At 40.2% G+C, this 14,629-nt stretch overlaps 3 protein-coding genes across 6 annotated transcripts; 1 reads left to right on the top strand and 2 right to left on the bottom strand.

The window, feature by feature from the left end:
* Positions 1 to 1,475: 1,475 nt before the first annotated feature.
* hint2 (histidine triad nucleotide binding protein 2) lies at positions 1,476 to 3,549 on the bottom strand. Of its 4 annotated transcripts, XM_046385406.1 has the most exons (6): positions 3,115 to 3,549; positions 2,857 to 2,994; positions 2,589 to 2,693; positions 1,911 to 1,983; positions 1,671 to 1,796; positions 1,476 to 1,621 (listed from the first exon to the last, which is right to left on the bottom strand). In XM_046385406.1, the coding sequence occupies exons 1-5, from the start codon at positions 3,334 to 3,336 to the stop codon at positions 1,705 to 1,707; spliced, it is 630 nt and encodes a 209-aa protein (XP_046241362.1). In that variant the 5' UTR covers positions 3,337 to 3,549; the 3' UTR covers positions 1,476 to 1,621; positions 1,671 to 1,704. The 4 variants fall into 4 exon arrangements, with proteins under 4 accessions (XP_046241362.1, XP_046241361.1, XP_046241363.1 ...); XM_046385405.1 differs by having other exon boundaries at positions 1,476 to 1,796; positions 3,115 to 3,548; XM_046385407.1 differs by having other exon boundaries at positions 1,476 to 1,796; positions 3,241 to 3,544.
* A 381-nt stretch (positions 3,550 to 3,930) lies between these two features.
* Positions 3,931 to 8,890, top strand: mrps30 (mitochondrial ribosomal protein S30). The gene is made up of 5 exons (XM_046385402.1): positions 3,931 to 4,604; positions 5,380 to 5,525; positions 5,764 to 5,869; positions 6,918 to 7,094; positions 8,290 to 8,890. The coding sequence occupies exons 1-5, from the start codon at positions 4,001 to 4,003 to the stop codon at positions 8,547 to 8,549; spliced, it is 1,293 nt and encodes a 430-aa protein (XP_046241358.1). The 5' UTR covers positions 3,931 to 4,000; the 3' UTR covers positions 8,550 to 8,890.
* Positions 8,891 to 9,633: 743 nt separating this feature from the next.
* On the bottom strand, positions 9,634 to 14,629 carry emb (embigin). Its single transcript, XM_046385403.1, has 9 exons — positions 14,367 to 14,629; positions 13,416 to 13,490; positions 13,077 to 13,272; positions 12,705 to 12,787; positions 12,417 to 12,553; positions 11,389 to 11,550; positions 10,621 to 10,738; positions 10,490 to 10,520; positions 9,634 to 10,399 (listed from the first exon to the last, which is right to left on the bottom strand). The coding sequence occupies exons 1-9, from the start codon at positions 14,443 to 14,445 to the stop codon at positions 10,339 to 10,341; spliced, it is 942 nt and encodes a 313-aa protein (XP_046241359.1). The 5' UTR covers positions 14,446 to 14,629; the 3' UTR covers positions 9,634 to 10,338.

Below are 14,629 nucleotides of genomic sequence, written 5' to 3'. Positions count from 1 at the left end.
CCCTGATATAGTCTGTAGCTCAACCTGCTTTGTTTATAGTAATCACAATACAATAGCTGAAAGCCGTTGCTGCTGGTGACAGTCCAACACATTTCACAGTATAAAGGTTGAAGGATCCTACGAAGCCGGGAGATAAAGCCTGATAAGTTTCGGTATTTATAGAGGCTTTTACTATCCTTAATCAACATCCAATATAGAACATGCAAGACAAGGCCTGTCAGAAGTATTGATAAATATAGATAACTTGTCTTAGCTTTATGAAGACAGATGAGACTTTGACCCATAAAAAATGTTATTCAACAGCTGAACAAAACTTGAGCAACTCTGACTTTTCTCATCAGATTGACACATCATGAAGAGTCAAGACATTGCTAAAAGCCACAGAATGTTAAGAGAATTTTCCTGATATCATGATGGAGACCCTGTCTCCGTCTAACTGTAAGTGACTGGTATAAAGTGCATAAGGGAAATCAACAAGGGATAAGGATTTTTACATGGAATCATTTTAGCGGTGCAAAACACAGAAGCAGTTTCAAAAATGTCCAAAAACCTTCATACAGGCTTTGTTTCTACTTTTCTGCTGAGCTGTGTAATACCTCGGGGCTGCATCTGTCTCAGAGATTGCCGCTGTTTTTTAAGTAAATATAGAGGAAAGTTCAACCCCCACCCTCCCAAATGACCCATAGTTACCTTACGTACGGGCACCATGGTCAGTGAATCATACCACCCAGTCACACCACATCTGTCCCCAAGCAACTGACACTGACCCTCAATGACTATATCTGGGCACGAACAGTGAAAAAGTAGCAGTGTGCACAGCCCCAATTCTTCAAACACTGCACTGGGTTCATGGAAGCGGCAAGGATCAAAACATGGAGGAGACCAGCAGGTGAATCAACAGCATCACGCAACATAAAACTACTACGGAAAACATGTATTCTATCTACTTAGAAACGCCCCATGTGTGGGTTGCCTGACATCCATCTATATTGCAATGGTTTTAGTATTAATATAAATGCTTACACTTTTTATCCTATAAATTCACATCCTGTTTCATTTTTGTTTTGTTTTTTTTGTTTGTTTTTTTTTATAGTCAATCAATGATCAAAGTCACTACAAAACATAATTGATTAAAACAACCAAACAAGTTTCTTTCCATATTGATCCAAAAAATATGATACAAGTTTGACCACCACAGTTAATTGATTATTAGTGTGCTGATTTTCAAAGGTGATGTTCCACTTTTGGACTGGTTGCTTTAGTTTAAAAGCTGATTTTAAGTAAATTTCATGCCCGACCACGGTCATCATTAACTGTCACAACCTGAAACAGCTTTGCTTCGAGAATACCCACTGATAAAAACTCTTCTTGTGGCCTAGATTAAACACCTAATGTAATTTGTAATTGGTGGTTGTATCACCTGACAAGTATCTGTTGGACAACGCCACATTAAAGAAGCAAGTTGAGTTTTCACATTTCCATGTTATAAAGTGTCTTTATTTGTAGCCATATCAAACATTCGGTCTTAAGTCTTTATACTAGTTTACATTTGTCAAGATCAACATTTTTACATGTCACATTCTGTGTGATTAAGTAAGTTTTTGAAAAGAAAATGGGGTGAGAACGCGAACCTCTGGATGACCTACATCCATCATGTCACACTCATGGGATACTAACAGAAGCATGAACAGGCACATAAAACCACTATCCTGGTGGCCACATCATCTGTCTCCCTCCCAGGACATGGATGTGAAGGTGGTAAACTGACTGAGAACCGTGCTTTCCATCGTTGATCACTGCAAAGGACAGAAACATACCCAGAATTTAGCATGCGGGTAAACAAACAGCCTGTATTGTCCCATAAAAGACTGTGGGCGCATCACTGTTACTGACCAAACCACGTCACTCACCCACTCTGTATCCCTCATTTAGAGATTCTTGCTTTGCCACATTCTTGGCGACAACCAACAAATGTCCTAAGAGCTGAAAGTTGAAGAAAGATGAAAACTTAGCTGGTCATCTAGCAGTTACGGCCTTTCAAAGAAAATGTTGATTGAGATTTTTTGCCAAGGCATCCTATCTGGACCCGATCCCTGATTGCTGTCAGTAACATCAGCTGCAGCAGGTTTAATTTTAAACTCCTTACTGGTGATGTTTTTGGATGGTTTCGAATCATGACAAGGAGATACTATACCTGTTTAGTATGAATATGTCCTGAACACTACATATGACGACAGTGACAGCAAAGAGACTTGTATGTGTAAGCTGGTAGGCTGTTGTGTGGAGTGTTTTATTAAGTAAACAAAGTGTTGCGTGTACATGTAAATCTGAAGTACTTTGACATACCTGCCCAAAACATTTGCCTACTTTGGGGTTTAGGAAACTTGGTTATATTTTAGGTGTGCTTCCAACTTTGTGGCCACAAAGTCCATGAACAGACACTTTTCTGATTGAGCCATGATACTGACTCCCTCCAACTCCAGCCTGATTGCCTAAATGAGACCACTAACCTTCTCAGAACTGTCAGAGAAGCTTATTAATGCCCAATAAGATCCATGGGAATATGGAGAAGGTATGGATGAACTTACTTGAGCATCATCATCTTTGGCCTCACTTATTCTGGGAATCGGGACCCTTGGAATGACCAGGAAATGAACCGGGGCTTGTGGAGTGATATCCCTGAATGCCAAACACTGATAAACACACACACAAATGACAAAGTGTTGAATTGCACGACTTGACTTTAAAGTCCTTTATCTACATTTCGATAAGGATATATTGATCTGTCTCTGGACTCCAAGAGGAACAGGCCAAATAAGACAACACCTGCATGTTTTGAAGAAGTCGGTTGTTTACCTTCTCATCTTCATATATAATATCCGCAGGGATACTTTTGTCAATCACTTTGGAGAAGATGGTTGGAGCTGGGGAGCCATACTTCTTGCTAGCCTCCTCTGCCAGCCTCACTTCGTCGCTTTTGGTGCACAGTGGTCTCTGTGGGTCAGTGAGACGCACATTACACAGGGACAAATACAAGCTCCGAGCCGACAACTGCCGCTAGCATGTGGACAAAACATTATCAAAACAACCTATGAGGAGCACAACAGACCAAACCTCTTGGTGGTAAGGCACTGAAGGTTTCCCACAGCCACCACCAGGGTTGGTAGGGCAGCTGTCAACATGCTCTGCTGCAGTTACTGAAAAGAAAATGTTTATGAGGATGACAACAACTTGGTTTACTTTTAGAGCAGGTACCTCAGCTCGACAAACGCGGTGCAAACGATTGAGACGAGTCGTTCCGACGAACTGTGTCCGCAAAATCTGACGAAAATGCATCGCTAGCTAGCTAGCTAACGAAGAAATTCTAATAAGTGCGGGCTAACTAGTTTTTTATGGTTTGTCCGAATAAATATTTCCGGATTTACTTTGGTTCATATCAAACCACAGCACAGTCCAACACGGACGACAACGTCGACCACACGTCGACGCTGCCTTCACGTAACCACTTGTAAAATGTTTACGTCTGCCCTGAAACATGTCTTGAATATGACTTGTCTCTGTTAAGAGTATGGTACCGAGAAGCGACACGTCGTTAGGGTATTATGAGATGTCGTCATCATAAGTCGTTTGATAGTAGGGGTAGTTTGATTAACAATAACTGAATAAGAAATAAACTTAGAAACTTAGACTGAGTAGTCCAAAAGCGGCATTTTAATCACGGTTACAAGGGTCTGTTCAAGAGCCTCAACGTTCAACTATGCTAACCATGATTGTAAAAATAGTAAATAATATAATAAAACTATCATAATTTAGTAGTCAAATGTAATTTTGCATTTCTCTGTTCATTCATAGAGCTATTACTAGATAACGAAAATATGATCAAATATGATTAGGATATGATTATATTGTGACTTTTCGTGCAGTAGGGGACGCTGTTGTGGGAGGGTGCTAGTTCATATGTCGACTGAACAGGCGGAGAGCCTGACGTCACGCGAGAAACATGGCGGCCCGCACACGACTGCCCTTGCTGTTCTCCAAAAACCTGCCTCCGTTTAGAAACCAAAAGCTTGTCCACACCGAGGCTGCGGTCAGAGAGCCCGCGTATCCCCCCATCGTCCCCTCTCTGACGGCTAAAAGTAAATCAGCTCGGCGGCGACAGATCGAGGAACGTGTAAAAAAGATATGTGCCTCTCCTGTGGAGGAGAAGCTGTCCCTCATCACTCGTATCCAACGGAAGAAATTTGTGGTTTACCCTCAGACTTTCGCACGGAACGCGGACAGATGGTACCAGCACTTTACCAAGACCGCATATATCCCGGGCCTGCCCGAGAAATTCTCGCTGGCCCCAGAGGAGACCGCGGGAGAGAGCGCGTCTCCGGCTGCAGCTCAAACCACTTCACCAGGGATTGACCATGATGTGTTCGCGGACATCCGCTCCTTGGTCACTCGTGTACTCTTACAGGAGCACTGGCACATGAAGAAACGCAAACCTTTCCTGTACAGAGAACAGGAGCAGATGGTTGGACCTTTCCTGAGAAACCTGGCGACTGAACTCACCCACAATCTGGCCAAATACAACCCACTGCTCCTCCACTCCAGTCTAGGTATGGATGATTGACTTGCCACCTGTCAGACTGTGGTGAATTTCCATAACTTCCAAAACTCTCAAAGTTCTGTTGGTTAACTTGTTAGTTAGATACATATACCAGTAAACAACATGCAGGTAGAGCAGTGTCCAGGTGTTTTTTGGACTTGTGATGTCGCTGGTTTGGAGAACTTGCGAATCGGTTCTAAACAATGTGGATACCACTGGGAAAGGAGAGAGGCATTCAGGGTTCATTTCACTTTGATGATGAAGTGATAAGTCAGTGAATCTACTCCGTCTGTCAAGAGAAAGTTGCATTGCAGGGACTTGCTTATCAGTTAATCATTTAAGTCATTTATTAAGGAAAAAGGACATTTGTTGGTGCAAGCCCCTGAAGTGTGAGGGTTGGCTCATTTTATCTGCATTACAATATTGTAAATTGAAAACATTTCAGGTTTTGGATAGTTGTTGGTTAGATATTTTTCACCATTTTGTCATAGGATATATGATTATTCAAGTAAAGTATTCAAAAATAAATTAATAATAAAAATGATCATTAATTGCAGCCCTATTTTGTTCCACAAGAACAGTAAGTTCTGAAAAGTGTCAGATTTATAACCTGCATATAAAGAACAGTCAGACCAAAAGAATAAGTTAAGAACACTACAGTCAGGCTTGATACTCTGACACATGTGAGTGAGGTCAGTTTCTCGCATCACATCACAGTAGCAGAGTTAATTGTACCTTAGAATTTGTATCGGCTCTTTGTCATATTATTTGTGCTTCTCTTTCAGATTATAACCCTCAGGTAAACTTTTATTGGAGGAGAGGACAGAGGATCATCCCAAAGGGGCACCGGAGAGGCCGGCCAGAGCCAACCAGGTTCCAGATTGATGACCAACCAAACAGTCAGATTAGGATAACTCGACAACTGCCACAGGTAGAAGTCCTTCGTGACAAACCTGTCAAACCACAGCCAAAGTGTCTCGGATCAAATCATCTCGCGCCATTTAAGGGCAAAAGTCATTTAAAAAGACACTTAAAGATGTCATAAAATGTTACAAAACTTGACAGAGCTTGACACATTTCTGTGATCCACTTCACATCAGACACTGATTTAATGGAAAATGTGATTTTTTTTTTTTCTTTCTGATCACTGATCTTTTGATTTCCCTCAGTTTACTCCACTGGAGGCCTCCTATGCAGCTGAAGTTCCAGAGATCACAGTAGCTCCCGACATGATGCCTCTGTTCAGAAGACAGTATGACAACAATATCTTTACAGGTGACATAAGATACAAGGGGTGGTGTGTCAGTACTCAGTACCTTTAAACAGTGCCTGCATTTGATGCTTTTTGTACACAGACCTAGAAAAAAAATATATGTGCAATGTTTGAGTGGCCCACTACCACAGCAGCTGCAACCCATGCTGTCTGAGGTGTGGTGAAGTCGAGCAGCCCTCAGTTTTCAGCACATCATATCGAAAAATCTGAAGTGCTGTCATTTTCATTCATTTTCTATACCGCTAATTTTTGGAAGTACTATTACTGGTGACAAATATTGTTTTGTTTTTACTTTGCTCTTTGCATTTCCACTTATCTAACATGGTGTTATAATGCAAACTACAGTAGACTTCTTTAGGCATTTTGCATGTTGTCTGTCTTCTTCTTTGCTGTATGTTGCAAGGTTAACCTACAGTGAAGAAATTTTGTCTCCCCCTTTTGGCAGTGAGAGTAATTACACAAACATTGTCGACGTGCTAATGATGCTGTCGACTCCACCAAACTCCTGTTTGCTTTAGTCTCCTCTGTTATGTTGGTTCCATGGTAATAACACATTCCTTAATATGCACCAGCGGCTTAATATATTTTCTGTCCCCACAGCATAAAATCATTTTCATTATCGATAAATCTGCACTTTATCCTAGATTGTCATTACCATTAATTCTTTGGTCAGTACAACATCATAAAGAAATCTAAATACAAATCACATTTTCGAAATAACAGATCTGATGTTGTCACGTTTCTGGTTTTGTTGGACCAACCGTCTAAATCCCAAAGATATTCAGTTTCAAGAAGAAGAAGCAAATTTTAACATCTGAGAAGCAGAAGCTATCAAACATTTAACGCTTTTGCTTGAATATTTTCTTTATAACTGATGATGAATTTTAAGAGATTCCATCCTAGTCAGTTATATAGAACAGTTTTCATAGTTTTGGATCAATCACATTTGAGATGAATTAAAATTATATCAGTTATTTGAAAAACTCAGTTATAAACTTGATGCCTTATGTGGTCAGTTTACATGAATCATGTCCTCTGTCTTTTCAACAGGTGCCAAACTACCAGACCCAGCATGTTATGGTCACACCCAGTTCCATCTGGTGCCTGATCGATACCACAGAGACCGCATGGCTCGGCTGGGGCAGTCTGATCAGGTGGAGGTCTTCCTCAGAGCCAATGGACTCGCCAGCCTCTTCGCTTGGACAGGAGCTCAGGCTATGTACCAGGGTGAGTTATTAATGCAGAGAAGAGACACAAGGTGCATCTCCTACTGCAGAAGGGCTTATGGTACTGTGTGTCCTTTTCATACTGTTTACTGAGGACAGCCCTGTTCTACATGTGTTTGCATATTTGCTCTCTAAAATCATCAGCGTGGTAGATGAAGGAGGAGTCTTAGCACACTTCAGCCACGTCAGAGAATTGGCAGCCTGTCTGATGCAATGTTGTATAAGGAGATACAACGGCCCACAGTGTGCTGTAGCACACTGATTTAGGCAATAAACTGAACTGAGGAACTAATGTTTTGATGCCAGGTGCACCTTCATCTGACTTAAACAATAGAGACACTCACATTAAGGTAATATGACTTCTCTAATAAGAGCCTAATCCAGCACAGGCTGGAAAAACAGGGAAGTGATGATAAGCTGCATGTAGGCGGCGTTCTCTGCCATAAACAGTAAAAACAGTAAACAGCAGGGCGTTCTACATTCAGAAAGTGAAAACGGTGAGCTTGACGAGAGTAAAATCTGTAGGCTACATTGTCCTTTCCAACACAGTGACTGTAGACATTACTGTAGCTATCAGGTTGTCAGTCAGTTCCCTGCACTGAAACATTTGCCACAAACTACTGTAGTAATAAAACAAATTAGTTTTATTACGGTGATTACAGATTAGACAGAGAGACACTATTCAACAAACAGTCATTTGGCATGATAAGATTATGAAATGTAAAATAAGTTCAATAAGTAATTGAACCTTAATCTTATCTAGTTGCTCCATATTTTCATATTCAGCTGCCACCTGCATTTTGTCTGGGTTAAAGCTGAAGTTAAATTTAGGATGTGTAGAAACTTAATTCTGATCAGCTGTTCTGAAGCCAAAAGCTCTGAGTTTCTCATCTCAGGGACAAACAACCCAGAGTTCAGGATTAAGCTCAGAGTTTGTAAAACCTGTTTTCTGAAACAGCCCCCAGGTGTGCTTTCAACAGGAAATACCAGTCAATCTCCTGGTTTCTAAACATTTCACACTAAAAGGTTAAGTTATATAACTATATTGTAGCAGTGCCAGACACATCCTGATGTCACACTGCCGACATTTGGATAAGGTAATCTTTATATTTAAACAATATGAACATTTTTTTACAGACAGTTAATTAAGGGAGAACAAATAGTTGGTAGTCATACTTCTCTCTCACTTCCTGTAGGTTTCTGGAACCATGAGGATGTCGCCAGGCCTTTCGTGTCCCAGGCTGTGATCACAGATGGCCGGTTCTTCTCCTTCTTCTGCTACCAGCTGAACACAGTGGCCCTCTCTGTGGAGACGGATGCCAACAACCCCAGGAAAAACCTTCTGTGGGGCACAGAGAGCCTGCAGCTGTACGACAGCGTTCAGGACGGAGAGGTGGTGGGTCTGAACAACGACGTCATCAAGCTTCTGGTCCAGTTCCTCACGAACCAGCCGTAGAGTTCTTCAGGTTTCTGTTTGTCTCTAAGTAAAATCTCTTAGCACAGATTCCCTCATGTCTTTGGTCTCCAAGATTCAAGAAATGAAGAGATGGAGCTTTAAAGAGCCCAGCAAGGCAGACATGAAGATTCAACTTCAACACTTTATTTGTTCCCAGGGGACAACTTCAAGAATTGGATGCTCGGTCAGACTGTATAAAATATAATTGTCAAAAAAGAGCAAAAAATCTTTGTTAACCCAAGTTAAACTGTTGGCCCTTTTGTGTTGAGAAAATACTGTATGCACATCATTATCGTGCTGACTGTATTTATGCAAAAATAAAATCATGCATTTCAAGTTGAGCCTTCACTCTTATGACCATTTTCTTTTAGCAGCAATGCACGTACTGGTGATGGACAATTTTTAAGAAAAGGGCCAACATCCACGCAGCAAGACGAGAGACATCACCTTTTGTTCCATATATTCCTCTTCCTTGGCACATTGAATGTTTACAAGACCCACTCAACAACTCAACTGCCAACAGTTAAGTCAGAGATTTAGGTGTGTTATTAGTAGCGGTGAGCAGTCACATACAGAGTTCTGGTAAATTCACCTTTTTCAAGCTTCAAACTTCCAGTTTTCCTTTTCTTTGCTAACTTGTGGTGTTCAACCCAGACCAATGCTGACTCGAGTGACATCACTTGAGGCAATCTATCAGATCTCAACTCACAGAAGGATTTGGACAACTTTTTTTCACTTGTGCAATGAATAGACTGTTGCTACGTTTGGAATTGCATATTTTTTTCTCTTAGTGCAAACAGTACTACTTCATCACAACATTGCGCTTTGAACGTTGACCCTCCTGCTCATACCTCCACCCCTTAGATTAATGTATTAATCATGCACACAAGTCACAAAACATACAGTATGTGCTAATTGTTTGAATGCACTGTCACCTGTCTGCGCTCTCTCAGCGGTCTTATGTGATGTATCTTCCACTGTGCAGGGAAAACTTCTCTTTCCTTTAAAGTAAGCATGCACATCAGCTAACACAAAGTGTAAAATACAAGTTGGTAGTTATTGCAGGCAGTTACTGAAGCAGTAGTGATAGCAATTGGTATTTTTTATTTGCTCATTAACACACAGTGGCACCAAGTAAGACACATGGTTGAAGTCATGATTATTGGACAAAATGATCTGTAGGACCATCTTCTGATACGTGAAAGAGACATGAGATGGTTTCAAGCCTCTCCATGCATAATTGTTGACATACTGGTTGTTAAGCTAATATGATAAGTTAAGGTACTACACAACATATTAGGCACATATTATTGTAAGAACATAATATATAATGCTGCCGGTTAGTTAAGTGATTCTAAGAGTGTAAGGCACTGCTCACAGTCCACAATGCGTAAACACCAGAAGTAAAGAGCTGAGGTTCACGTTGTTTCCAGGAAAAAAGACAAAGCACTTCTTTTATGACAGACGTAGTGATGTGTGTCATGTTTTCCACAGGAAGTGAGAGGATTCAAGTGTAAAACACTGGTAGATACTTTAGTCATTATGATGAAAGAAAACAAAAGAACAGTAAAACAGAATGAGAAATGAAATCTGTGGTTAAAGTGCCTACTCGTGGAATGATTATTAAGTGGTGCACTTTCTTTGGTGAAAACTTTTTGATTACAATAGATGTCTTATTCTTGACATAGTTCATAAGATATTGCTTTCAAGCTCAGTCACTTGAAAATCAGCAAAATATGTCAGCAGTTTCAGGAAGCTCAGATCTACCGGATTTCAGTAAGTGCAGTCTTCAAACTTTGCGCTGTCTCATTGAAGAACTTCTCTCTGATGCATCATTTTCCTCCTGTGGCCTGATGAGGGCATAAAATACATCATGAAAAACAGCAAATGATATATGAAGTAATTAAAAAAAAAATTAACATCATTCCTACTGTACTCACTGTGTGTTAGTTAGGTCATTCATTTCATTTCCTGAGAATAGGGCAGACAGTTGCAAGTTAAAATATGACATATTGTGCAATACAGTACACGCAGACATAAACAGTATGACAGCAGCACACTGTTCAGCTACCTGCTGTGCTGTTTTTCTTGGAACGACTCTTCTCGTAGATCAGAATGGCAATGACCAGGATGGTCACCTCAGCCAAGATGGCAATGAAAGGCTTCAAAGGCTCGTAGATGGTGATGACCTTCAATTAACAGTAACAGTACAAAAAAAATACTCCATCACAAGTGAGGTCCCGCATTCAGAAGAGTACTAAAATAGAAGGACAGTAGTGTTGTTCTTTTATATTATATTGTATACATAAATAGATGAACACTTATTCATCATTCCACAAGCAGCATTTCATTGTTGTATCTGGTTGAGCTAATGTTCACTCCGAGGGGTCACAAGATAAATCTGAGTAATGGGGTAACAAAAACACAAATTTGCTTTTTTTATTATTATTTTTTGACTTCATATTTGATTTCCTGTGAAATATTGATGGGTTCTATGTATTGTGCTCTTAAACAGTAAAAATCAAACTGTGTGAGAAGTTTAGAGAGGGAAGTAGAGGGTCAAAGCTGTTTTTTTTTTTGTTATAGATCACTGATGTAAAAGGTCAACAACCACTGGTGTAATGGTCTCAAAATATAGTGTTTTATAAGCTTGTTGTGTGTTTTTTCTAGGTAAAATGTTAAAAAGTCAGGTAATTATAGCTTTTAGATAAATGTTGTGGATAAAAAGAACAATATTTCCCTCTGAAATATAGTTCAGTACAAATGAACAGGAACTAGAATTGTACTTGGATGCGGTTTCAGTAAATGCACTTCAGCTTGGCTGCTTTCCACATCTGACCTTCAGCTCCACGTGGCCCATCGAGGTGCCGACGGGGTACACTGCACTGCAGTAATACAAGCCAGAGTCAGCCTCTGTCAGGTTGTACACCAGCAGAAAGGTCTCCCTCTCCTTGTATTTGATTTTGTACCGGTGAGGCTCTGCGGCAGGGGAAATCTGCTCCTACGGGACAAACATCAGTCCAACGAGTCAGAGGCCATAAATGTGTTCAAATGTCAAGATAAGATAAGATAATCCTTATTTAGCCGCACAGTGGGGAAATTCTCATTGTCACCCCAGCACTGTGATAGCAAAAATAAAGGCGCAGAGGTTGAGTAAACATATAAAAATTAAAAAATACTGAGATTACTTACACTTTAAAAGGAACTATACAAAAACGCATGTGATATTTACAGTATTTCATGATTTTTTAAATTATCAGCAGCAAAAATTTACTGTATTGCATTAGGAAATTGGAGATTTATTTCACAGTGATTCATTGAAATTCAGTTTGTTGTTGAGTGCATGGGGTCTGCTGGGAGCACTGCTGGTTGTATGGTGTGCCTTGCTCACAAACCTCACTGCGCAATACCAAAAGTACAGAGCGGTTGATTATTGCCAAAAAGAGGAAAAACACATTTCCTGTCTAACTGTGGTGACAAAAGCAAAGTGACGTGAGAAGTCAACTGCATGATCTCTAATTTGAACTCAAGACCAACAAAAACGGGTAATCGTTTTGCTCTTTTGGCCATCATGACACCACTGTTGAAATAAAAAATAAAAACCACATCTTCCAGTGAAACAAACAGGATGTGATGCACTATATGATCATAACAGAGTCCACATTCTCAATCTGATATTGCTTTTAACCTCCATCATCTTCAAAATACATTCCATTTAAACAGCACCACACATTTTGAAGTGATTTCTCTGGGATTTTTTTGACATTATAAGATTATGACTGAAGTCATCTGTGATGTTCAGGTATGACTTATGTCTTACTCAGTAACCTTTATAGACATTTTCAGACATCTGAGCAGCTCTCCCACCTTGTTTGTGCCATTTGCTTTATACCAGTTCCACGTGGTGGGTTCTGGTTTGGGTTTGTCCATTTTACATGTCAGCACCGCAGAATCCCCCAAGTAACTGACTATGGGCTTATCTCGCTCCTCACCGATCTGTGGAACTGGTGGAAAACAGGTCAAAAAAATGCTGCATGTTTTTAACCTTTCACACACAGTGTAAATACTGATATTGATGAATAGGGAACAGAAACAGATAACAATAACAATGGCTGGGAAACATAAAATGTGCATATGAAAGGTTGTCATCTGTACCTGCCAAAACAAAGTCTATTTTTGTTTCATTTCCAAACACGCATGAATAATTTCCAAGATTTTCTTCACCATCAATGTTGAACCTGTAAAGTAAAAATAGTTTTCACATCCAAACATAGTAGGTTGAATTTAGGATGAATGTTGTGTTAATGTTATGTTCAGTTTTATCAAATCAATTACAGATATAGTCTACAGTGCAGATAATTTGATAATCTGTATAAAATCTATGAGTATATGGCACATTATTAAAATAAAAGAGTAAATCATCAGTTGTGACAGCATAGAGCCAATGGGGCATATACCTATCAAGACAGACAAGTGGGGATAAAAATGGATTTTCTGAAGATAAAGCATGGAATAACAAACACTCACACTCGTTTGAGGTGATACAGCTCATTCTCCGACTGCACTGTGAGGCGGCTGTTCTCAATTTCACGTCCGTCTTTTTTCCAGAACCCAGTGATGTTTGGCAGTTTGTTGTGATTACCAGCCAAGGTGCACTCCAGTGACAGGTTCACAGGGTTCAACAGCTCGACCTTCTCAGTGTGACTGTCACCTGTGTCGAGGGCTGTACAAGGATTTCAAACACAGACACAGCAGAGGGAACGAGCACTCATTGTGGCTTTGACTGCAGGTCGAATGGTGGAAGACACAGTATGGTGACAAATCAAATGTTATATATGCTGTGAAAACAGTTTGAAAACGGAAAACCTTTCAGAACAAGTTTCCTCACAGATCGCAGGGCACTCATGGGAACTGGTGGCAACAGCGTTGGGCCAGGAGTCTCTGACAGGAAAACAAATCATTATATTAACACACATAAGCCTGTATGTTTTCGTGAACAAAATATGACACCAGCCGACAGTATTTCCAACAAGAACAGACCACATGTAATTAAAAAAAAGCAAGCACAAGTTGTTTACTTGGGTGTTGCCAAGCTGTTGATTGGGACAGAAGTAGTGAGGGTGACACAAGGTGCTGCTGAATAACTGTAGGTGGGTCTATGCTCATTCTGTTAACATGATATGTTGTGATAATATCCACACCAAATACATTGTCAGAGATGCAGCTCAAAATTATTGTTGAGTTACCATAAAGCAGATTAAATACATAAATAAATAATATTAAGGTAAGATCAGATGGAAAAAAAAGACAAAATAAGACCTCAAAATGTCCTTCCCTGTTCTAAACTGCAGTTGCATTAAAATGAAAAGTCAGCTATTCATTTCCTGAAGCCTGCAGAAATGAACAATGATTTTTTTTTTAATACTCCACAAATGACAAAAAAACCTATTCTTTAGATATTAGGTAAAAGTGCGGTGAGTATGAAACATAATGCGGTGAACTGAATTATCAGTTTGCTTTATAAAACTCTTTTTTTTTTTTTTTGCGGACTGGAGCGTTTCAGTGTCCCATGATGATCTTAAACAGTTTTGGGCGACACTGAAAAGGAGACAAAAAAATATTGACTATCAGTAATTTCAATCTGAAAATATGACCTGATATGGTACAGTGGTAATAGTAAGTGACAGTGTGGAAATCCTGTGACATTTTCTTCGACTCCTCACAAGGTTACAGATAATTTAGTGGGGAAAAGAAGAGGCGGAACAAGGTTCTAACACAACCACACACAGTTAAGATTAAACCCAAACAGTTATTTACTTGTATTGATGTGTCTGCAGGAGACGAAAAGGAGGAGGATCTGAAAACAGAGCTGCATCCAGGAGGCTGACATGATCATTTCCCCTCTGTCTTCTCTGAAGGAAAGTCTCTCACTGGTCCTCGCTGTTCCTGCTGCATCGCCTAACCAGCCCTCCCTTCCTCCTTCAGCTGCACGAGTGACGCAGTCATGATATCACCCTGCAGCCTGTGGGTGGCTCACTCCATCCATTATTCAATCAGACAGGGTCCACATCTTAGTGCTG

Source organism: Scatophagus argus, chromosome 4 (genome assembly GCF_020382885.2).
Source record: "Scatophagus argus isolate fScaArg1 chromosome 4, fScaArg1.pri, whole genome shotgun sequence".
In the NCBI taxonomy this organism is placed as follows: domain Eukaryota; kingdom Metazoa; phylum Chordata; class Actinopteri; family Scatophagidae; genus Scatophagus; species Scatophagus argus.
This window is presented reverse-complemented; position numbering and strand designations above follow the sequence as displayed.

Excerpts from the sequence above, each read along its gene's own strand:
- emb (XM_046385403.1), bottom strand. The coding sequence starts at position 14,445 with ATGATCATGTCAGCCTCCTGGATGCAGCTCTGTTTTCAGATCCTCCTC. Across the intron at positions 10,521-10,620 it reads CAAGAAAAACAGCACAGCAG|GAAATGAAATGAATGACCTA; the intron begins GTAGCTGAACAG and ends CCCTATTCTCAG. Across the intron at positions 10,400-10,489 it reads AATGACCTAACTAACACACA|GCCACAGGAGGAAAATGATG; the intron begins GTGAGTACAGTA and ends TGCCCTCATCAG.
- mrps30 (XM_046385402.1), top strand. The coding sequence starts at position 4,001 with ATGGCGGCCCGCACACGACTGCCCTTGCTGTTCTCCAAAAACCTGCCT. Across the intron at positions 4,605-5,379 it reads GCTCCTCCACTCCAGTCTAG|ATTATAACCCTCAGGTAAAC; the intron begins GTATGGATGATT and ends CTTCTCTTTCAG. Across the intron at positions 5,870-6,917 it reads TGACAACAATATCTTTACAG|GTGCCAAACTACCAGACCCA; the intron begins GTGACATAAGAT and ends TCTTTTCAACAG.
- hint2 (XM_046385406.1), bottom strand. The coding sequence starts at position 3,336 with ATGCATTTTCGTCAGATTTTGCGGACACAGTTCGTCGGAACGACTCGT. Across the intron at positions 2,694-2,856 it reads TTATATATGAAGATGAGAAG|TGTTTGGCATTCAGGGATAT; the intron begins GTAAACAACCGA and ends TGTGTTTATCAG. Across the intron at positions 1,797-1,910 it reads AAATGAGGGATACAGAGTGG|TGATCAACGATGGAAAGCAC; the intron begins GTGAGTGACGTG and ends TGTCCTTTGCAG.